This window comes from Parasteatoda tepidariorum, chromosome 6, assembly GCF_043381705.1.
Source record: "Parasteatoda tepidariorum isolate YZ-2023 chromosome 6, CAS_Ptep_4.0, whole genome shotgun sequence".
NCBI classification, from domain to species: domain Eukaryota; kingdom Metazoa; phylum Arthropoda; class Arachnida; order Araneae; family Theridiidae; genus Parasteatoda; species Parasteatoda tepidariorum.
The window spans coordinates 9,063,302-9,088,115 of record NC_092209.1 but is presented as its reverse complement, the minus strand read 5'-3'; the positions used below and the strand labels follow the sequence as shown (position 1 = coordinate 9,088,115).

General features: G+C 27.0%; 1 protein-coding gene across 1 annotated transcript; it reads left to right on the top strand.

The window, feature by feature from the left end:
- Positions 1-2,000: 2,000 nt before the first annotated feature.
- On the top strand, positions 2,001-24,730 carry LOC107442385 (RAS oncogene family member Rab23). Its single transcript, XM_043049728.2, has 9 exons — positions 2,001-2,806; positions 5,570-5,661; positions 11,442-11,563; positions 14,731-14,816; positions 16,057-16,133; positions 18,771-18,850; positions 19,876-19,958; positions 20,038-20,124; positions 20,765-24,730. Exons 2-9 carry the CDS (start codon positions 5,620-5,622, stop codon positions 20,905-20,907), a joined length of 720 nt encoding a protein of 239 aa, XP_042905662.1. The 5' UTR covers positions 2,001-2,806; positions 5,570-5,619; the 3' UTR covers positions 20,908-24,730.
- The last annotated feature ends 84 nt before the right edge of the window (positions 24,731-24,814 follow it).

Here is a 24,814-nt window from a genome sequence, read left to right as displayed (position 1 = left end):
CATTGGGGTGAGTTATTTTTTTATTTATTGATTTAAAAAAAATAATAATAATTTATCTTTTCTTTTGACAGAGAAGAAAATAATTTTTATACCACTTGCTGCTGCTAACTACTGCATACTTACGGTTTATTTCGGTCCCAGATAGCAAAATAAGGTTTATTTTCACTCAGCAAAAACCTTTTAATGTAAACCTGAAAAGGTTTTTTTGTGCGGTTTACGTGTAAACCTTTTAACTTTAAAACGAGTCCTGTGGCAATCTGCTCTATTCTACGCAAATTACCCTCATCCAAAACATTGGAAAATAACCTTCTGTATAAAAACCTTAAATCGTTGTTGTCTTAGGGTTAAAATAACCTTAAATCTAGGTAATTGTAAGGTTTCTTTTCGCCAAGTCTTGCATGTTCAGCAAAAATCCACCTTCTCATGAAATTTTAATGTACCCATCGCTAGTGTAACGTCAGCTAAAACGCCATTATGGACCTAAATGACCATTTTACCTAAAGGACAAAACTTTTTAAAAAAAGCTTTAAAAACAGTTTTTAATCCTTTTAGGAAGAAAGGTTTAAAGCTGCAATATTTTTGCTCTATTGACAAAAGTTATTAAAAGTTATAAAGATAATTTTGATCAAGCTGGTCGCCAAAGGCGGTGAGTATATATTTAAAACGAAAATATTTCTTGCATTCGCTTTCAAGTGAACTGAAAGAAATGTGCTAGAAGAAGTTGCTAATTATAATCTCTTTTAATAGATAGTTGATTTTTATTTGTATTAGCAGCACGTGGCATTCCTAGACTACTGTTGCGAAAACCGCAATACTTAGTTGTTGTTGTAGTTGTAGTTCATTTACGTCGCACTAGAGCTACATAGTGGGCTATTGGCGACGGTCTTTGAAACATCCCTGAGGATGATCCGAAGACATGCCATCACAATTTTGATCCTCTGCAGAGGGGAGGGCACCCTCGCTTCGGTAACCCGACGACCCGCACGCGAAGTTGAGCACTTTACGGTAGGAGAGTACCGCACACCCTCGGTCCCTACGTAGAGTGATCGAAGTGGTCACCCACCCGCACACTGACCACAGCAAGTGATGCTTGACTTCGGTGATTTGCTGGGAACCGTGTCTTAACGACCAGTCCACTGCGGGACGTAATACTTAGTAGTGTTGAGTAAAATGTAAAAAATAAATCATCCCAGCCAACAGCTTGCAGTATCTTTGTGGGAAAAAAAGTGGTTGATGATGCTTTAGACGAAATCAATGTTTTTTTAGATTTGATGACTTCTTTCATTTTTAAATTTAATTTTAATTTTTTAATTGATTTTCTTTAATGGTCTTTTAATTTTTTTTAATGGTCATAGTGAAAACTTTTCGGATATTAAGAATTTTAAACTCAGACTATGTTGTGTCTTGTATCGTTGCTTCTTAATTGGCGAATTCCACGTTCGAGTTAATAAATGATATAAATACATTAAATCTCAATTAAATAAAATGAAATCAAAATTTCTCAATTTAATTAAGCCTTAGGTCGCTTAAAAACTAAGAGGAATTTCTGAACAATTAAAATAATATTATTAACTCAATTAGAAGGAAGGTTAGAAACGTTATATTTAAAAGAAAATTATATCCTATGTTTCAGAAAAGGTTATATCTTATTAGATATAATTTCTCCTCCATAGCAACTTGTTTTTAATTATTTTTTATCATTGTATTTCGAAGCATAGTCTTTTTATCAAAAGGTTTGTTTGTTATTTTTCTTTCATAAGATTATTAATTACCGTTACTGTTATTTCTTTGTTGTAATGTAATCCATACAACTTTGTTCATTCTTTTTATTTTCTTACGTCGGACAATTATTCGATAAACAATGAGGACAGGCGAGGTTTTAAATTGAGAAGAATTAACAAGTGCGACAAGACAGATTGTACCGTAAAATTTACAACGAAAAGAAATATTGTCCCACTTCTCTTAACTTCCTTTCTAAACGTTTACATATATTTTTTACCCCCCGTCGGACAAAACAACCAAATCATTATTTGAAGTTTATTTCCCATGTCTTTTCGCTCTTTCTGGCGACGCGAAAAGTTTCAAGGTTAAAATTGTTGCGCCAACTTCCACGTTACGCATTTGGCGGCTCTTTCTTTGGCTGAATATCTGCCAAGTGCATATGCATTTCTTGCCGAGGGCGGCAAAAAATTGCTGCCGTCTAAGCCAAGCATGACGAAAAGCCACCGACCTTTCTAGCAGCATAATACGAAAAGTTTCTATCCCACCTTCGCCCTTGGAACGTTTAATCTTTATTTAATCTGTTTTAAAAATTTAGTTTTGCGATGTTACAAGATGTAATCCTATCCAAATCATACTTTGCTATCTTCAGATAAGTTCACTGACATTTAAGAAGTTTGTTGGATGTTTTGTTTTCTGTGCTAGCGGCATCCGAATCTAAATTTTGTCTGTGTATTTATTTTTATGTGCTACATTTGATCAGGATTTTGTATTCTTGTTTTTTAGATTTGTATAGTGCTAATAAATACTCTATTAGATGAGTATAGAAGTTTCTAGTTAATTATACATCTCTCGTTCTTTGTAGAAAGATCAATAATTGTGATTTTGAAGTGTTAAAAGTCTTTCAAGAATTTTCTCATGAGTTTTTGACAAAGAAAATTGCACCTGTGGATATATTTACCTGTTAGGCAATAGAACCAGTGGATACTTATTTGAAAAGTTTTTTTAACGTGTGGATCTACCGGAAATAATTTAATTGTGCGTTTTCCTTTGTGAATTCATCAATATTTAGCGAAAACAATTGAAGGTAAGTATATTGAAATGGTAGTATAAATTTAACTCACATATATGTTTTTGCTTTATTTTATGAAAAGTTTCTGTAAATTATCTATGGTACTAAGTAACTTAGTGTCGAAATTATTTACGGATTTTACGTATCGCCAAATTTTTGCTTTTTTTTTGGATTTATGAGTTTTAACTTTGATGATTTTGATGGCATGCATAAATTGAATGTGTGCTTCATGTACTATAATGTTGTATTTATTCTGTGACAAAATAAATAAATAAAAATACTATCGATAACTCCGCCTAAAATTGTATCTCAACAGTAACTATCCCTCTAAAAAAATTATCATCAGATCTGAAGTAAAAGAAAAAAAAGTTAAAAAGGAAGAATGATGCTGTCAATCATCCTGTATTTATTTTTAGTTAAACAACAATTTGCAATACTTAATAAAAAAAAATTAGGTTTGTCATAATCTAAATTATTTGACTTGATTATTTTCTTATTTATAAAAAACAACGTTTATATAGGTTTATAATATTTTGCCTGAATTAACGAAAAAATGTTAACACAGGTGGGCATTGGAAAAAAAAAAAAAAGGTTTATAATATTTTAATTTTTAGACTAAAGCAAATTTTGTTGAATGATATATATTTCGTTACTGAATGATATAGAAAAATTTTTGATATTTTTTTTACTGCCATTGATTGATATCAGTTTCATTTAAAATGAATGTTTTCAATACATTAAATTATTATTAATGTATATATAATTTGTATATCCTTAAGGTTCAGATTTTTTTAAAGTCTTAATTGATTGATAATGAAGGTTTTATTCTGAGAATTAGGATATTATTTGTAATTTTTCATTGGGTTTTATAATTATTGATTGATAGTTGTTCCAGTTATAAATAATAAGGAAAGAAAACAAGACTAAATGCAGATATAGATTTTATGAAACTTGAAATGTAATTTTTGTTTATTGATTAAAGAGTACATATGATACTTTTTAAGAATAATATAAGTTTAGTGAACTTGTCTTAAACTTTAAGCTTATTTTACTAAAAAAAAAAGGTGATTTAAATGTTGTGTATAATTGAATGTTTAAATAAAAAATAGATACTAAAAAACATCTGTGCATCCAAAATTTGTCTGGTTCACCTATACCAGTGGTCGGCAAACTTATTAGCCCAAGAGCCAAATATGAACTTTACAACAATGTAATAACAAAGTGGGAGCCAAATTTGCTAGCAATGCAAAGCATCGGCAGAAAGCTTCCAACATTTGGACAAATAGAAGTTATCGAAAAATTGATGAAAAATTTTGTACCGGAACCACAAACATACATAGCATGTGTAATAAAATCGTATAAAAATACCTGTAAGATGACCTGCAGGATTGAAAAATACAACTTTTTAATAAGACAGGACAACGGCAGACACGGTGGATAAGACATAACTGTTCACACTGCAAGTCTGTGATGCCAATTTGTACCCCCACTATTTAAAAAAAAGGCGCGCATGCTTGTGGTACCTTTGTATCACACCGGAGTACGCCGAAAACATACGAACAATTTCAACCGGTAACATGGTTTACTTTTACAAAAACTAATAAAATTAAACTCTATGTTCGTTACGTGTTTTCACAACAATATGAAATTCTAATTACCTATCTATCTATTAACTTAAGCAAAAAATTATGCATGTTCTCGATTTATAGAAGAATTTTAACTTATCAAAATAAGATGTAATTTTTTTCTTACCAAGTTTTTTTTAAATGAAAATATTGCGCCTTCCATGGATATTTGTGCCAGAGCCGCAATTAAGGAGCCAAAGAGCCACATGCGGCTCTGGAGCCGCACTTTGCTGACCACTGACCTATACTAAAAAAAATTTCTGTTTTCGTACCCATGCCAGAATAATTGCTAATTTTTGGCAATTTAAAAAGGGACTAACTCGAAAGATAGTACATAACTCAAAGCGTTGCCACCCAAGTTAACCACAATGTATATTTTAAAACAAATAAAATTTGTTAGTAAGGTAAAAAACCCATTAACGTCTATGAGATTGTAGTTGAGACAAATTGATACCAATCTAGAAATATCTCTTTACATATTACTATGGTTTTTTAAAATGCTTATTGATATTCGAATAAACATGGTTGTCAAGTTGTAGAGATGTTGAGGAAAATTTACTAAGTGGTTGCAATATTTATGTTTTAATGTGTAAATGTTGGTGATACAATACTAACTCATAAATAATGTATTCATGTTTTTATTTTACACATGTTGCCAGATCAATAATTTGAGTTTACATATATGATATTTGTTAAATCTTACCATGTGACTATACAAGCTGGCTAGGGAAGATTTCTGTATCATTGCGTGTACTAAAAAAGTTGACAAAAGTTTGTGATGTCAACTAGAAGAAACATCTTTGAGTGGGACCAACTTGAGTTGAACTATATAACTTGTATCCACCCCCAGACAAAACATTAAAAATTTTTTTCGAATAATTGCAAGTGCCAAAACTCTTAATTTTTTAAATGAATGCTATTCATTTTTTTTTATAAAAGTCTTAAAACTTCTAAGCAATGTCATAAAAAATGAAAAAAAAATGTTTTTTTTTTTCATCATTACTCTTTTAACTTAATTGATTGACTATTTTAATGAATGATTTAAAAAAAAAAAAATATTGATTTAAATTGTTGGTCTTAAATTTTTGTATGTAGATGTTAACTGTCTTCTAGATACTATTTTAATGCTTTCTAATTTTTCATTCTTCTTTAGAGGTATGACTTGTAATTATTCAGCCGTTGTTCTCTTTTGATCATTAGTACATGACTGTCATGAGAGAAGAAGATTTTGAAGTTGCTATTAAAGTAAGATGGATTTGTATTTAATCATATTTTTATAATTTGAATTTGTTTTCAGTTGAATAGTTTGTTGGTGAGCATTTTATTCTGCTCATAGCTTGTAATGATTGTTTAAGTAATTGTATACAGCTGGAAATCAGTGTTTTAGAAAATGGACTCAGTGCAAAGTGTTATGTTTAGAGAATGGATATGTCAATTTTATAAAATAAATTTTCAGAGCTGTGTCCAAAACACACATTCAAGCTGTGTCCGTTTTGTAAAATGCTCATTTCTACCTGTGGTGAGTTTTTTAAATACATATTTAAAGCTAAGGAAAAGTGCAAGCTGCACCAAAAAATATAGAAAGTGGTGACTATTTTAATTGTGAAAACTAAAATTTTAAATAAGCAGTTTAATTTTAAAAATTCAGACATTGAGATATAAAACTGGCAATATATACCTAACTATTATAAATGTGTTTTGGTAGTTATTTAATTCTAAGAGAAATAAAATTGAGTAGTTTTATTACCACTCTCTACATATTTAGGTGCGGCTTTCACCACTGGCTGTGTCAAGTTCACAGACAAGTTGTTTTAATAGAAAAAGAGTATGTTTTTCATTAGATATAGGTGATTTTTCTCAAAACATTCACTTTTGCTTAAGATGACTAGGAAAAATTCATCTCATAATTAAATTAATATTGATAATTTTGACATTAAAATCATACATTTTAAAATACAAACCGATGACCAGCTATGAAATAAAAATTTAGTGACAGTTTTAATTTGTAATTCAATTGAAAAATGTAATTACTGCCCCTTCATTTAAAAAACACACAAAGGAAATATTTAATTTTTTTCTATGGATCAATAATAAGTTAACATTGTTATATAATATCTAATAGAAATTTTAATTAATTTTTTTCAAAAAAATAGACTTTAACTTATTCTTTTTAACTTATTCTCTTTAACTTATTCTTTTTAGTCATAAATTTGCTCTTAAGTTTTAAAATTTAGTGTTCGTATTGTTAAAAACAGTATTTTTACTGTCAAACAATGTTCTTTTATTATTGTTGAAATTCTTACATAAAAAAAACTAAATATGTAATAACATACCTAAGTAAATCAAACACATTATAAGTTTTTCAAATGGTAAAGTAATTATTTTTCCCTTTAAGCGCATGTAACACTTTCATAATATAATAAGTTATTAGGGGGGCCAGAAAGTGAAGTTGTTTCGTTGCATTTGATATTTGTTATCAAGATTTTATTTTTAATCAATAATGTATTCACCCTCGTTAGCATTAACCTTTCGATGCCGGATCGAAAATGAATTGAAAAAAAAAAAACAAATTGGTTTTTAAGACTAACGAATATTTAATGCACTGAAACGACATTACTTTCCGCTCCACCTAATACTTAAAAAGTTCAGAAATGTGTGACAGCAATGTCCCGACACACATTTCTCCCCAATACCTATCATTTTTTTTACCCATTATATTTTATTTTTACCTATATTTTATTATACCTATATTTTGATTTTGGCTAGGGTAAACTAACCAGTAAAGGAACACTTAAGCTTCGCTTGCCTTTTAAAAAGTCATATTAATTTCAAAATTCGTAATTTTAGTTAAATGACAGTGTCAATATATTTGTTACTAATTGCAAATTATGTAAAAAATATTGTAGAGAACTTACATAATATTGTTTTAAAGTTTTGGAGGTTCAAATAACAAGTAGTAAGAAGACCCAGTGAAGGAACAGTTCTTACCAGTGAATGAACACCCAGTAAAGAAACACTTAATTTTGGTTATTTTTTAATGCTCTTTATGAATTTATAAGCCGTACAAATATTTATAAACAAGCCTATTCTTGAAATTATAACATATAAATACTTGGAAAAATGATAACTTTTTTTTGTAATCATGAATTGAAAATTAAAGTGTCAACACATACTGTTCATTCATTGGGAAATCTATGCCCCCAGCAGTCGTTTTTCGTGTTTATAACATACTTTTGATGCGGAACATCACTAAAAGTACAAGAAAATTAAAGTTTATCTTTTATTTTCATTAACTTAGAAAAAAACCACGTAAAGGAACACTTGTTCCTTCACTGGTTTTTCATCATTTGGTGATCAAGTGAATAAACAACCCCTTATCTCAGTACATTATTATGCTATGATGCTTAAAAAAATAAAACTTAACTTCAATAACTATATTTTGAATTCTCTTTTTCACAGTGAGAAAAATAAAACTATTACATGCAATTAATTCCACTTCAAACATATAAATACAAACACTCACCTTATGTTTTTTTCAAAGAAACAAGGTGTTGCAGAGATAATAACAAATTCAAATTTTTTTCCAGAGAAGTCTATTTGACCAGGTAATCCAAAACATTGCTAGATGACTTCCTATTGCTTGGCAGTAAGCTACCATCTACCTAGCTTTAGATTGTTACCAATCAATCTAAAGAAAAACTTTCAAATTCTTGCTTTTAATCAATATATATGAAATGTTCCTTCACTGGTTGGTTTACCCTATATATACAGTGGAGCATCGTTTATACGACGCCGAAGGGACCACCGAAAAATGTCGTATAAACGATAATGTCGTATAATCGATTTTTACTTCTAAAACTGAAACTAACTCTGTTTTCAGTTAATTTTAATGTTTAACGTGTTAATTTACATAAATTTCTAAATTAGACAAAGCAAAACAAACAAATAACCAAAGGAGAAAAATTGCAGTGAGCCATTTGAATGTATGTTACCTTTAATTATATTTTCTTGCTATTATTCTCTACAATGCTTTGAATAGCGAGTTGAAGTTACTGCTTTCTATGACGCAATTTTAAGTTTCTAATCTCGGCCAAATCTAATGGCTGAAGCGCACTCGTGCAGTTTGCAGGAAAAAAGAGAGCTTTTACATTTTCCAAAATAATTAGTATCCGTGGGTGCGCTGGACATTGGTCGATGAATAGCACAATTTTTCGTTTTTTCCTCTTCATAACATTGTCTAGTTTTTTTCAGTCATCTAGTAAAAATTACGGTCGTCATCCAAGCATTCTTGTTGACACCCTTTTCTGTATCATTCATGTTGGCAAATTCCGTCCTTTTTTAAAATACACAAGAAAAAATAAAAAATTAAATGAAGAACAAAATCTAAAAATCGACGTATAACCGATTCTGTGCGGCGTATAAACGATATATTTTTACATTAAAATTAATAGGAATGATTTGGGACCACACTAAAACGTCGTATAAATGTAACCGTCGTATAAGTGATCGTCGTATAAACGATGCTCCACTGTATATATATATATATTTTAAAAATACAATTCAAGTACAAAGTATGTCTAATGCATAATTTTCTATTTAATCAAAACATACCATTCAATAATGAAAATAAGTATTTTAATGATAAATATTACTTAAGGACTCTAAAGTTAGATTTAGAAAATAACCCATACTTATCTACGATATATTTTGATTTTCATTACACTGTTCTTTTTTATGACTGTGATGTCATATAGAAATTGTATAAATAATACATATAATCTGAAAGTATCTGATGTGCTTACTTGATGCTAGTTATGAATAAAAACTATGATTGCTTTTTTGATAAATATTGGTACTGTAAACTTCTGATTAAGTTATTGCTTAAATGAAGTAAATTATCCATATTCTTAAATTTAAAGCTGTTGCTGGTATCTATGATTTGATATGACAAATGCTACTAGTATTCTGTTCTGATAGGTCAGAGTCTGTTTTATGATATTTTGTCACCAAATTCTATCTTGTGATTCCATAAAATTTTGTCTCCTTATAATTTGTCTGTGTAAGACTCTTTTGAGATATTTTTAGCAAAATTTCCATAGTTTTTCTTTTTATATATTTATGTTGATGATATTCTTGGTATACTAGGGCTAAATATTGTGGAAATATGCCTATATAACGGAATAAACATTTTTTAAATACTATAAAATGCTTGAATACAGGTAATTCTACCCAACCTTATTGGGCGTTATTTACATAATTCTTTTGTATCAGATGTTGTCTTACCTTTCAATTCTAATCTAAATGTGGACTTTATACGTTACACTTGCAAGTTTTAAAGAATGGTGAAATTTTGAAGATTAGTTAATTCTATAAGGCAACTAAATTTCAGTTAAAAGATTACATTGCAAACAACTACGATATAAAAATTTAAGTGACCATTTAGTTGATCCGATGATTTTAAGTTAGTAAATAATAACTTAATGATAATTGGAAGTCTTGAGGAGGAGTGGTTATTTTGTCAGAAATAAAACTTTTTTTTTCCTCTCAATAAAATGGTAAAAACCGAACTGACTGAATTGAATTCCCAAACAAAATGTCTAGTTAAAAATTTATTAATGATGATTATAAAACATGTAAATACATAATTGGCAGTTTCGATTTTCGTTATATTAATATAAGTTTAAAATATTAGAGCTAATTAAAATCAGATGATGTGTAAATTAAGTATTGATCCATCTAGATTGTTTGAGTCTATAATAACCGTTTTTCTAATAGATAATAAACATGATCTATTATACAGCTTTCCTATTCTCTCTCTAGGAAGCGATGGAAGAGGAATTAAAATATTTGTTAATTCTTTATAATTGTTGAGCATAGTTTAAATGTTAAATTTTATTGTATTTTTTCTTTGAATTCCTTTGTGAATAAAAATTATAAAAGCTGTTTAGATAAATTAAATAAAAACACAACCTGCTTGATGAATTCATAAATTATTTTTATTCACTTCTCTATATAAATTACAGTGGTTATAAATTGCAACTAATGTTTCAAAATATTGTTTACTGTGTAATGTATAATTGAGAAAAAGTTTGTGATTATTCTGTAATAGAAAATTTTGTTGAAGTTTAGTAAATTTTTTTTAATAATCATTAAAATTTTCAGGTTGAAAATTAAAATTTTGGAATTTTTTAATTTTATTTTTGAATAACGTATAAATGTGAAGCTTTTATACTTTATCTCTTTAAAACTACTGCATTATGCTAAGTGCTCCGGTCTGAAAAGATTTTAATTTATTGAAATTTGAATATGAATGTTAGTTTATTTCTACATTTAATTAAACATCAGAAAATTGTAAATCATGTTTATTATATTAAATGTTTTGTTTTTGAAAAAGAAATATAAATGTACATTCTTGGTTAAATTTATTTTTGTGTGACAAAAATTTGCGTAAAATTCTGCTTTTGAAAATTCTGCTTTTTCTCTTTTTGATTATTTTTTGATAATCTGTGGAAAAATATCTAAATTAACTCCATGGATTTCTTTTCGGACATAGTTATTGATCTTGCATCATTTATTGTTGTAATTGATTACGAGAATATAATTATGCAACTTCAGTCAGTCCTTTGTCAGTTTTTAAAATATGTTTAGTCTCCTGTTGAATAAGCAAAGGATTTGCACCTAACTTATAGTATAGTCTGAGGAAGGCATTAGCTCACATTGGGCTGTCTGGCCAACTATGATGATGATGATATAGTGTAGTCTGAAAAATAAATAATAATGTCTGTGCAGAATAAAATACTTGGATTTGTATGTATTCTGCAAAATTTAATCTTTATCTAACTTTGACAAATACTAATTTATTGCTGCAAATTGTTTTGTTGTAGATAATTAAATTTTTTTTAATATAATTACAATGAATTTCAGTCAATATAGCAAACTGATTTTCCTAAACTGCAACATTTTTTGTTTTGTTTCTGAACTGCCCTCTTTTTTAGTTATTAAAAAAATGAATTAATTTGTTTTAGGTTGTGGTAGTTGGCAATGGGGCTGTTGGAAAATCAAGTATGATCCAGAGGTATTGCAAAGGGATTTTCACCCATGCTTACAAGAAAACAATTGGTGTTGATTTCCTAGAAAGACAAATTGAGTAAGTAACAGTCTTTTATTATACCTTTGTAATTAATTGTATTACAATTATTTGTTATATTACTACAAACATGCTATACACATATACAACGACTGACAAAAGTTCTAAAATTTTAGGTGTCAGGTTTAGAATTTTTTTTACCTATTTAAATTTTCTGTAAAATAAATAAGTATTTTTCCATCAACACTCTTGACTATATTTTAGGGTTATGGGTCATATCTGTGTATTTTATGTTGTCATGAATAGAGGAGTTAATGTTTAAATTAAAAAATCAAATTAAGCTAAAGATTAATGGAAATAAATCGTTAGTGTGGGTCATATTTGTCCCTTCGCAATAAAGGAGTTAAATATTGATTTAAAAATCAAATCAAATTCATCATAAATTTTTATGAAATCTTTGACAATTTAACGGAGTTTTGTTAAATGTACTAACTTTAAACAACTTTAATTTTAAAACATTTGGGGAGACAAAATACACATTTGCATCTTTGAAATATGTGAATTGTTAAAGAACTCTTCTTCTACACGATTCTTTTCATCACAAATTGATAGATTCTAAAAGATCAAAATTTTGAATGAAAACATTGAATATTTTACTAAAAATTCTGTTTTCCACAAACTTTTTGCATCAATGAACTTTTATCATTAAGTGATTTTAAAACAAGGAAAACTATGGGGAAAAGTGACTGATTGTTTATTTGACTTAAATGGCATTTTTTTTGTTGACTCTCCCCATGGAGAGTGGTCTTTTTCAGGTCTATCTTGAATCACTGATGATCCAGATCATCTGATTTAGACTAGTGTATCTGATTGATACTACCGACAATTTTTAATGATTTTATTGGAAATGATTAAGAAAACTTCTTTTCCATAAATTTGTTATAATTATTGGGACCATTAGTGTAAAAGTTTATTAAATTTTGTTGAACATTTAATCAAAAATAGTGGTTGAAATTGGACATTATTGATTTACATTGCAAAGACATTCAGTACAGTGTAATAAGTTACATTTGTGTTGTTCCATTCATAATAAAAAATTACGCTGGAATTTATTTTTTTATTTCAGTAACTGTGAGTGTAATAAGTTGACAAAATTTTAGAAACAATTTATTCTTGTATTTTAGTAAATCTTATTATTAGGAATACTGCAAAATTCAATATATTTTGAGTTCTTTTAAATTCCATGATAACTAATTTTTAACTGTGCAAAAAGCGATGATTTTCTTAGCATTGCCAAAATGAGTTGCGTTATAATTTACAATAGTAAATTTACAATGTTAAATAGTTTTTTTTAATGTAATATTCTACCCATATACAATCTATATTTTGCAAAGTATACTAATAAGAACCATAACATCAAATTGTACTTAAATAATTTATAGCAGCATTCAAAGAGTTACAACAAATCGAAAATAGATTGATGAAATATCTATGGAGTATATGATGTCATAAAATGTTTTGAAGAACTGATGGGAGAAACATCTTAGGAAAAGCACAACCATGTGTGTTTAATAATCTTGCTCACCATCTTACTCTATTTGGGGTCAGAGGTTTTGTCTTCTTCCATGTCTTGCTAATTATCAAATCTTTAAAAGCGTCATTTTAAGGAAACATGACTACAAATTTTAATGTGAAATTACGTGATTATGTTATAAATAATGTCTCATTGTTTTTTATTATTTCTGTATCAAGTGATTTTTTTACTGTGTAAATCACTGCAAGCCATTGTTTTAAATATACATGTCATCCAAAAAATATTTTAACTACATTTTCATTCTAACATTAGTAAAATTCTGGCCCTTTATTAGGGAAAAAATATTTTTTTAAAAATTTATTTATTACTAGAAATGCATTCAGATAGCACCAATGCAAGATCTTATTTCTTTGTTAACATGCAGTATATGTTTGTAAAAACTATGTAAGGTCATTTAAGCATTTTTTAATTGCTTTATAAAGTAGGGGTGCACAACCTGCAGCCATGACAACACCTGAACATGAAAAGAAAACTAATGTGATTTTTTTGGAATTTTTTTTTTTTAATTGCCCATTTAAGTTTTTGATGTACACATTATAGATTAATGTAGTTTTTCTATCACTTTTTTGGTGGTGATCGCTATGAATGTCAGAACTTTTAAAAATCCCAATTTTTTTTAATGAGATGTAATTACTATGCGTTAATTTCAAATTTTAGAAATAAATTTAGAAACTCTTTATAAGAGAACATTTCATTGTTAAGCCAAGTGACTTTTTGAATGTGTTTTAGCAATTATTGTTGAAGTTCCATGTGTTTTTTTAACATCCGGATATTTTTAATACGATATTATAACAGCCTACGAGTTTTGAATTCCAATAACAATCCTTTTTGATGTGCTTTATTAGTGTTGATGTTATTGTAAATCCAAGCTATTTTTATATGGTTTATTCTGCATTCATTGTTATGCATTTCTACATGCTTTTGAAAATTCCAATGTTTATAATAAGTATTAGTATGACACTTGAATCAAGCATTTAACTCTGCCCTTTCTTTGTGCCAAGGAAATTTTTTTTACCGTTCTTTTAGCAGTTTTGCTGGTGTATTGAAAATTTCGATATTTTTAATCCAATGTTAGAATAACTTGCCATTTTTGACTCCTGCATTTTACTAATCACTTTCTACTTCCTTTAATTGTGGCAATTTCATTATCAATCTAATTTGCAGATTGTTTTTTTTTTATCAGTTTAATCTACTCTTCTTTTCTCAGTATTTTTAATATGATCATCACTTTTGATGTGTTTTAGTGAATTTTTTTTTAATGGAATATGAATAAAAAGGCTGCATTCTTAAATGATGGCGGCTTATTTTTACAAAAAGGGGCAAGAGTGTGCATCAAATAGCAGGCAGGGTCGGCCGCTCTTCTAAAAAAACTTTGATAAAATACTGGTATATATGTATATATATATATATATATATACCATATTAGAAAAAAATGGCACAGAGCATGTATTATAATTGATGTTTAAATATTTTCAATTGTTTATTTCACCAAATTTTAATAAAAAAATATGCAAACCAAAACTTATACCTGATAAAAGAATGAGCACTTTTATTTAGTGAGCAAAATAAAGACTAGTATTTTTATTTTAAATTTTATAATTTGTGATAATAAAAATTCTGTTTTTGTCTCTAGTTATAATGGGGAAGATGTCAGATTAATGATCTGGGACACTGCAGGCCAAGAAGAATTTGATGCTATAACAAAAGCTTATTATCGAGGTTCGCATGTCTTTTTTTTATTTTAATGATTTTTTTTTAATGTTTTGGAATACTGAGTTGTAATTAAAGAAAATTAAAAATTAAGTTTCTGTACAATTAGGTTTTTTTTTCTAACTGTAATGTTAATTATGATTTTGAATAGTTTAATTAGTGAAGGTTTTATTAAAGCTGCATGTGTTCAAAACATATTTTTAAGGTATTTTATGTGTCCTTAGGATTTGAAATATTATTATTTTTTTTTAGATTTGTGAAATTTTTATATCTTAGTGATAATCTGTGATTTAATGATCATTGATTTATATATTGTATTACCGTGAAGTAATATCTTCTCATATTTCTCATTTACATAAATATAGATGCTGTACCGTTACCCTTCAAACTTTGGCNAATAAAAATTTCTCCTAAAATATAATTTTGATTGCATTTAAATTTTATCATAGTGGTGCCATCTATTGAAAAATAACCCTTCTTTAAAAAGTATTGATACAAAAAAAAACTTCAATAAATTCCTATTTATTACAATGCCTCTATAGTCAATAACATAACTGGTTAAATATAACTGATCTTTTTCTGTTATATTTCTGCTCTTCAGGTCTGTTTTAAGTTAAATTTTTTAATTGTATTTGAACTTTCTTATTTTATTATTATTTGAAGTTGCTTTTTAGTTTACATAATTTTTCAAAGAAAAGCAACTCGATTTTAATATTTATGCTCTAAGCATATTTTAGTGCATTTTATCTGCCTTAGGATTTTAAATATTTTTTTATGTTTGTAAAATTTTCACACCTAATTGATAATTTGCAGTTTAGTAATCATTGTTTTATATATTGTCTTACTAAGAGACAATTATCTTTCTTCTTATATTTCTCATTTAAATAAATTTTTTTGTGCTTTTTGCAGCTTTAAGTTAAAATTGTCTAGTTTTTTATTTTATTATGTTTTAAAAAATTTAGTTTTAATTTACTTATTTATTATCTATTATATGTTATGTTTGTATGTTGTTATCATAGTTTCAAAAAAGTCTTTCTGTAAGTATTTTCCTAAAAGTATTTTCACTTAGGATTCATTATAAATAAAAGTGTAATAAGATGTAATTTGCATTACATTGTACTTTACATATTTAGATTTTTTTTTGTAATTTTCATAGCTGTATGACATTTTTATGTTTTATTTATATGTAATTTATGTTTCTTTTTCATGTTTTATTTACATGCCTTTTTGAAAAATAATGATATTTTAGGTGCTCAGGCTTGTGTTTTGGTTTTTTCTACTACTGACAGAGATTCTTTTAAAGCCATTGAATCTTGGAAAAGAAAAGTATGTATATTTTTATATTGATTTTCCTGGCATTATGTAGTATTGTAATTCTTTAGCTTTAGTTCTAAGAGTTATCTTTACAAAATTTTTGTGTCACCTCTTTGTTAATATTATGCATATTTTATATTATAATCATTAGAGTTTTCTTATAATTTTTTATTTCCTGCTATTAATCTAAATTAGGTAATATTTAATAATTAGGTGACAATACGCAAATGATATTTGCTTATAATTATTAGTTTTTTTCATTAACTTAATTCTTGTTTTAACTCTTTTTAATAATTGTGTTGGGTGTCAGTTGTTGCTATTAATAGTTTGTAGGATTTTAAGTTGGTGTACCAGGTACTTGATATACCATGACCTGCTACCCCTGGCCAATTATGCAATGTGGGTGGGTGGGGGGTTTAATCAGTAGGCCATAGTTTAGAGATCCGTTGTGTACACTAATACATTGATGCTAACTTGCTCCATACAGCGGATAAATTTTTTCGAGTGGTAGTTTTTTTATGTATGACTTTTGGTTTAATAAATTTGATTTATTAGGTTTTTATCCACCTCTATTTCTAAATAATTCGAAGGCTTATATAATTTACCACTTTGTTATAGTTAAGTCATGTTAAACCTTTTAAAAAGTAAGCATAATTAACCCAACATCTGCAAATTTTAGTTTGTAGTTATTTACTGTTTTCTAAATTATTTTGTCGTGTCCGGAGCAGTTGTCATATCTGCTAATAAAGGAGTGTTTTTTGTTTGAATATTAGAATAATTATTAGCAGTTGCCTGTTTGTTTCTCATCTCTTGCTTCATTTCTTATTTAGCACATTTGCCTACCTTTGTTTTTGATAATATGATTATTTTGCTGAATATAATTAATAGAATTAAAATAATGATAGAAAGTACAATAATATTACCAGTGAAAAAAGTTATTATCTACAGTTTTAAAAATATTTTGAAAAGAATATGCTTAACATCAATTGATAGTTTGAAGAAGCATTTATAGTATTACTTCTGTAGCATTCTGCATTAGTCAATTGATTGAACAAGCTTTGATTATATTGATTTGTATTATATTTTCTAAATAAAATGACCGACAGTTTTGTAAGAAAGTTTCTTAAATTATTTCAATAGGAAATTATGATCATTTTGAGGAAATTATGTCAATATAATAATGATATATTATATAATATATTTTAATATTAATTGGTGATTTAATGTTAGTAAAAACACAGTTTATAAAAGGATTCAAAATTATATGTACAATCCAAATGTTAAAAACAAGAGACCCGATTATCCGAGTTAATGTGGACCCCGACTAACTCGGATAATTGAAAAACTTGGTTGAAAGAAGAGTATAAAACAGAAAAAAAAAGAGTTGGTATAAATGAAATATATTTAACAAATACAAAATTTATACGAGTATGCATACAATTAGGAAGGCTCATGTCACCTCTTCTTGTTGTTCTATATATTCAATAGCACTTTCAATAGCTTTTAGTGCATCTGTATGAGAGATTTTTATATGTTGATTTTCATTATTGACGATATTAATGATAATTTCATTCGTAATCTCGTGTTATTCATCAGCTTGTTTTCCTGAGTGTTAGGAAGATAAAATTCAGTATTTTGTTAGGTAGTAGTTTTAAAAATAAAAATTAAACAAGAACAAAAAAATATCCTTAAAATATTTGATAGCTCGGTTAAAGTGGAAACTCGTATAATCGGGATTCTGCTGTATTTACATTGTTTATTAACAACATTAAATGAGAGTAAAGGCAAAAATTTTCCACCAGCTCTTATACTTCAAGGACATGAACTCATTTTGATTTCAGGGGTCTGTCCAGGCCGAATTTACAACCGTTTAGCGGTACCTTCACAAATTCAACTTCAGGAAAAACGGTAGTTTCGCAAATTTAATTTTAGGAAAAATGGTAGTTACAAAAAATACTTTTTCTTGAAATTTTATTTTTGTACCCCTTAATAAACGATACATCCATATTTTTACCATATTTTTGTGTTGATTTTAAAAATAATTTTTAATTTTTCACAAAGTATGTATAAATTTTCACAAATCTCAGAAAAATGTACCTCTCAGAAAAATCTAGACAGACCCCTGGATTTAGTTGCCAAAGACAATCAAGCTAACAAAAAAAACTATGATGGTTGTGAAGGATAAATAGCTTAGCTGAACAAAAGTTCATTTTGATAAAGGACAAATATCTGCCATTAATTTGTAAAGTTATGCTCAAGCAATAATTTAGAAGAAATAGTTTATAAAATTTAAACAGGAACATTGGCTGCTCATAATATCTAGTTCTTGTGGAAGAATTGGATGATTATATGTATCATCCAATGTGCCATGGTTTAGACTCCTAATCTATAAAAAAAAATAAAAATAAAAAACTCACTATGCAATGACTCTTCATTTAATAACATCTAGTATAGTATGTGAAGAACCATCCTTGTTAGCTGTTGATCACATCCCAGGGATTAGGATTATTAATAATTTATAAGATCTGAAATTTATGATTTGATTACTTAACTACAATTTGATTTCTCACTATTATTACTATTTTCTTAAATTTGAATTATAATTTTCTAAAACTGTTTAATGATTATTGTTTACATTATCTTTAATAGGTGGAAAATGAATGTGGGGAGATACCTACAGTTCTAGTTCAAAACAAAATTGACTTAATTGACCAAGCTACTGTTGCTAAGTATGTATTTACTTTTCCTTAATTTACTTTGTATGATAAATAAACTAATAATGAATTAAACTAAATTCTTAATAAACCTTTTCTTATTTTGCTCGATATTTTGTTAGCATTATTTATTTTTTACTCCTGTATACCCCACCCTTGATTCAGTTTGAATAGAACTGAATTTTTCCTGTCTTTTTTTCAATCAGAGAACACTGCACTACAAAGAAATACTTGTACAAACTTACCAAAGTTTCTTTACAGTTAGAGTAGAGCTAGCTAGTTTTGTTTGTTATATATTTGGAGAAATGCTAAAATATTAGACAATTTCACCTTAAGTCTTGCATGTTACGCAGTGTAACACAAATTAATGAATACTATTGTAAAAAAATATTATGTAAAGAAGTATCTATGCATGAAATATCTTTGTATCAAATATGTAAACATAAAAATGGGTTTAATTCATATTTCTAAAAACCTAAAGCTGTTTACCAAATTATTTTGTATAATGTCTTATTGTTCCATGTCCAATAGAGAATCGCTTAATGCATCATAATAAAGTAGCATTAAAATATTTATTATCTTATCAAATAAAAAAATAACTATCTTGTGATATTTCCACTGGAATTGTTTATTTTTGTTCATGTCAACTAAGATTAATGGTAAAAATCATAATTGATGACAGCAATTTCTATTGTATCATAACAAATTGTCAGTTGTTTTCAGTGTGTTGTGTTGCATTGAAATTTTCAAATAAGCCTGATCTAATTTTAATATAATTGGATAAATTCTATTATTATTATTTTTGTCTTTTCTAAGGACAAAAGAATAATGGTTTTGTGAAATAAAAATCATGTTTATTTATTAAAAATATTTGATAATTAAAGAGTGTCTTAAATTTGACTGCTGATTTTTAATGAAGGCTAAAGTGCATGCCATGTATCTGCAAAATTAGTATTAAATATCTGCATTTGTTTTTCTAAATAGTATTGAAATAATAATACTATTAGAAATAAACCTTATTATTTTTTTTTATAATTCAGGGATGAAGCTGAACTTTTAGCAAGAAGACTGAAGTTAGACTTCTTTAGGATATCTGTAAAAGAAGATTATAATGTATCAGAAGGTATGTTTCACATATATTTTTTAACTAATGATGCTCAAAGCTATCATATTCACTAAAATATTTTTCTCCTTTTTTCTAGTGTTTCGTCATTTAGTGAAAAGGTACTTGGAGTTAGCTAATGAACCAATTGAAGAAATAACACCAAACATACATTCTCTTGGACATCGTAAGTTTCGTACACTAATACATTGATGCTAACTTGCTCCATACAGCGGATAAATTNCTTTTTTTTTTTTTTTTTTAAAATGTGTATGATATTGGAGATTGTATTGTTCATTCAATGCCATGATGAAGAATTAAAATACTACTTTTTAACTTAGAAGTTATATCTTGTTCAGCTAGAGCCATCTGCAATGTTTTAATGGCACATTTTGTACTGGGACAGAAATTACTCAAAACTGGGGGCAGATGCAAAGTGATGTGTAGAACAAAATATACAAGTTATTCAAAGAATATTGATTATAAATATTTAAGTAGACAGTCATACTATATCAGAATATGTACTCATTAATCTCTGTAATATCCATCTTCATTATATAGTAAATAATTCTAAAATTTCAGGAATGTGTATAGGGAACGGAAGACAGTAATGACATTTTGCCTATATTTTTTGTTGTTGCTCCTTTTGAGTATTTTAAGCCAAATATACCATTTAGTAATAAAAATAAATATTAAGATAAATATTGCTCAAGGATTTGAAAGTTAATGATATGAGAAAAATTACCCATGTCTATTTAATATTACACATAATTGAATAAGAATTTTTTGAATTACCCTTTATAATCATTTATATTTATTCATTGTAGATGACTATGATGGCTATCCTCCACATAATGTATATATGCGTTCTTCATTTTCAAATCCTACAAATGGAACAATATCTCTGCACAAACCCAAACGAAGCAAAAGTGGGAAGAAACACTTTTTTAGGAGTTGTCGTTTGTTGTAATAGATAGATATTTTGTATTATTGGAATATGATATGTGTTGTATCAAAAAGTTTGTTATTTGAGGAATATAATTCTGGTGTGTAATGTTTGCAAGTATTCTCTTGAATACTGTACTTGTGAGTTTGTTATCTTGTGCCTTTTAGTGTGCTCTGTTAAGGTTGTTCTTCAAATGCTCTGTCATCATGCGAAATATTATTTTATAAGCGAATAATTTTTTATTTTCATAGCTATTGTGTGACAGTTTATCATGGCTTTTGTTTTATCAATCTTTAGTCAGTGTTTTCTATACCAATTAGGAAAATTGCACAATAAGGCAAAAGTAAAAAGTGTTTGTTGTAATTTTTTGATTTTGAAAAGTCACTCCAACATTCATAAATATGCATAAAAGTTAAGAAATATTCATTAATTTTACCAATTTTTTTTAAGGTGAGAAAAATCTTGCCAAATGTTCCATAAATTTTAAAATATTTACAGAGGTACCAACTATTACTCAATCATAGTCAGTCTTGCCGTTTTTAAGAATTTACGTAAAAATCTGTTTAAAATATGTTTTTTTCCCTTTACTACCTAGAGGAAAATTCAATTTTCTTGTTTACAACTGATCTATGATAATTATTCCCTTATCTTTTCAACAAGCTATTCTGAAACTTTACTATCTCTTCTTATGAAAAAGCAAAACAACATAAATTCAAGACTGAAATACTGTGAGCAAAAACTTATAGTGGTCAAAATGTGAGATGATAAAAGACGAGATGGGCTAGCTCTAATTTAATCAAAAGCTAGAACATTGATTCCAAGTAATCAATTTAATTTTATCATTTTATAATGAAGTATAAAATTTAATTTTAATATAATTTTTAATTTAATACCTAATTATATAATTTTAAATTATTTAAGTGCAATAACTCAGAAACATATTTAGTGGGCTTTTACAAAATTCAAATTAGATCAATTTGAGGGTATACTTAATCCTATATATGCATATCATATTAATGAAATGTGTGAATTTGCTATTTAATAGCAAATTAATTATATTAACATGCTACTATATGCTTTTACTAATTTAATTTTATTAATATGATATAATATGATATATGATATACATATATAGGATTAAGTATACCCTAAAATTGCACTCATTTGAATTTGTAAACAATGTGTGAGTTTGTTATTTAAAAGCAAAAAATTTTTATTAATATGATATACATATATGGGATTAAGTATACCCTAAAATTGCACTAATTTGAATTTTCTAAACACCAACTAAATATATTTCTGAGCTACTGTACCGATAATAACTAGGTTAGAAAGTTGGCACTTAGTAGTAGAGAAAACTGCTCAAAAATTTCAATATCGGAAAAAGCATTTATGATGTAATTTTTTTATATTACAAAAGTCACTCTTAAAAGTACATAAAAATTAAGAATTGGTCATTAATTTTAGCAATTTTCTTTTAGTAGGAGGGGGGAAATCTCTCCAAATTTTTTTTTTTTTTTTAAATATTTAATTCAGTTGTCTGTTTTAAAGCCTAGACAATTTTTTTATTAGTAAGATACTGTAGATAGTTTAAAATTATAGTTTTGCTTTAAGTTTAAGGAGTGTTTTTGTTGGTGACAGAGCTTTGAAGAACCCTTTGCGAGCATTAGAAACCTATTGGCTTGATGAAACAAAGTTTTCCAAATGTTTATTAATATTTGTTGTGATCTGTGATTGAAGCACTTTTAAAACTAGAATGAGGCTTTACATTTAATTGCTATGCATTGTTTGTAGTTTAAAATGAAAGCAATAAATAAACCATAAAAGATCCAAATACTCTTTAATGGAGCATAATTGTTTGTAACTTATAAACATCAATGAAGAAATTTATTAGAAACATATTTTTTCCGTTTTTAATTTTAAAAAATAAAACTGAAATCTACTTATATAATTTTAAAACTATGTGTCAGATATTTAATTTTAAATAAATATTAAATTCAAATGTTCTTGTTAAATATGAAAGGGTTCCATGTTTTTCATAAATTCTGTTGACAAGTGCAGAGTAGCTGATACATTTTTGAGTATGATATGGAATTATTTATAGCATGATATAAATTTTAAACAAATTTGAAGAAAATCATTTAAAGGAAAAGAAACAATTAACAGAAAATCTTCGGTAATCAATTATTATAGGTTTTTAAAAAACTAGAATTTGGTAGAAAGCTAATTAGTTCTTATGAATGACTTGATAAATTAATTCATTAAAAGTTCACATAATTTTATGTCAAGTACATCCAATTTCATTCCCTTAGACTCTTTCTTTTTTGTTTCATTCATAAATTGTGCCATAATGTATTGCTCTTTTATTATGATTAAAATATGGAAACTACTTAACAATTAGTAATTGTAAAATATAATTAGCTTTTAGCATTTATATATATCTCTTAAAAAAAATTTTCTTCAAAATTGTATAATTGAGTAAATTCGTTGAGGCTTAAATTCTCTAAAAAATTATATTCTTTGGCCATTAACTTAAGATATTTTATCTCATAAATAGTCTTGTTGAACATCGTTTAATGATTAAATCATAGCTGCACTTATATATATATATATGTTTTGTAGCATTAGATTCTATCAAAGAGTGATTTGATGTATTTTATAATTTTACAACTAAGTACATTTGATGAAAAAATGTGATTCTGGATCCGTCCATTTTATATAACAGTTTTTATAATTCTGTGACTTACTATCTAGGTTGTAGCAACTGTTTAAAAATTTTGATCTAATTATCATTCTGGTTATTGTTAAGAATTATGTGCCTATAAGACTATGCTGACATTTTTGGCTTAGTTTGGTTAGAGAAAATATAAATATGTCATTTTGCCAAGAAAATTGTTCTAATTAGTGCAAGCATGTGATATTTTAGCATTTTGACACAGAATTCAGCAGTTTTTATAGAGGAAAAGTTTTTACTTAAAAAAAAAAAACTGGACTATTTGCAAAGTTATCTTCTTAAAATAAATTTCAATTAGCATGCTATTTCAATAGTTATTGATAGGGTAACTTGTCTGTAACTATCTTCTGATTCCGTCCTTAACCAACTTGAACAGTTTCAAGTTTGCTGCATAATAAAATTTCGAAATAAAACTTTTATGAAAAAAGTTTGTGCTTAATTATTGCATTACAACTTTATCTCTGAATATGGCATATTTTTTATGCTTTTTATTTCTGTAGAAATAACATAGTATAATGTTTCATGAAAGTTCTTTTATGTCAGATTCTTACATGTTAATATCTCCATTACCAAAATTTCTGATAATGCATGTGCTTGTACCTAGCCTAATTCCCAAAAGAAGAGTGATTTTTAAAACAATTAAGTTTATAATTCTTTGTTTGGAAAATGAATTAATTACTTTATTTATTTAAAAAGTTTTATCTATATCAGACAAATGTACCATTCAACTCTTATAAAATGGTGCATAGCCATGTATTTTAAAAGTTTCTGTGAATATGATTTGGATAATCTGTTTTATATTTATTTTTGAATAAATCATTTAGTGTATTAAGCATCATGTACATTGATCATTGGCAATATTAGTTGCTATTCTACTTAATTTTTAATTTACCGGTGTTTAAGCATCACTTAGTTGTTCATTATTTTTTAGCTAATTAAACATTTTGATGTATTTTTATTACAAACAAAAAGTTTGAGTATTTTTATACAAGTTTCTTACAGATTAAATTGCTACTTTTTACACTTACATATTTATGTATAACTGTTTATACACTTTTGTGTTTATTGTTTTGCCTACTTGTAATGTAGATAAAATAAAATACTTAATACTGATTGTTTTTTTTTAATTGTTAGCATATATAATAAATAAACGATATAATTTTTTTATATTTAATTATCATAACTTTAATATTCAAC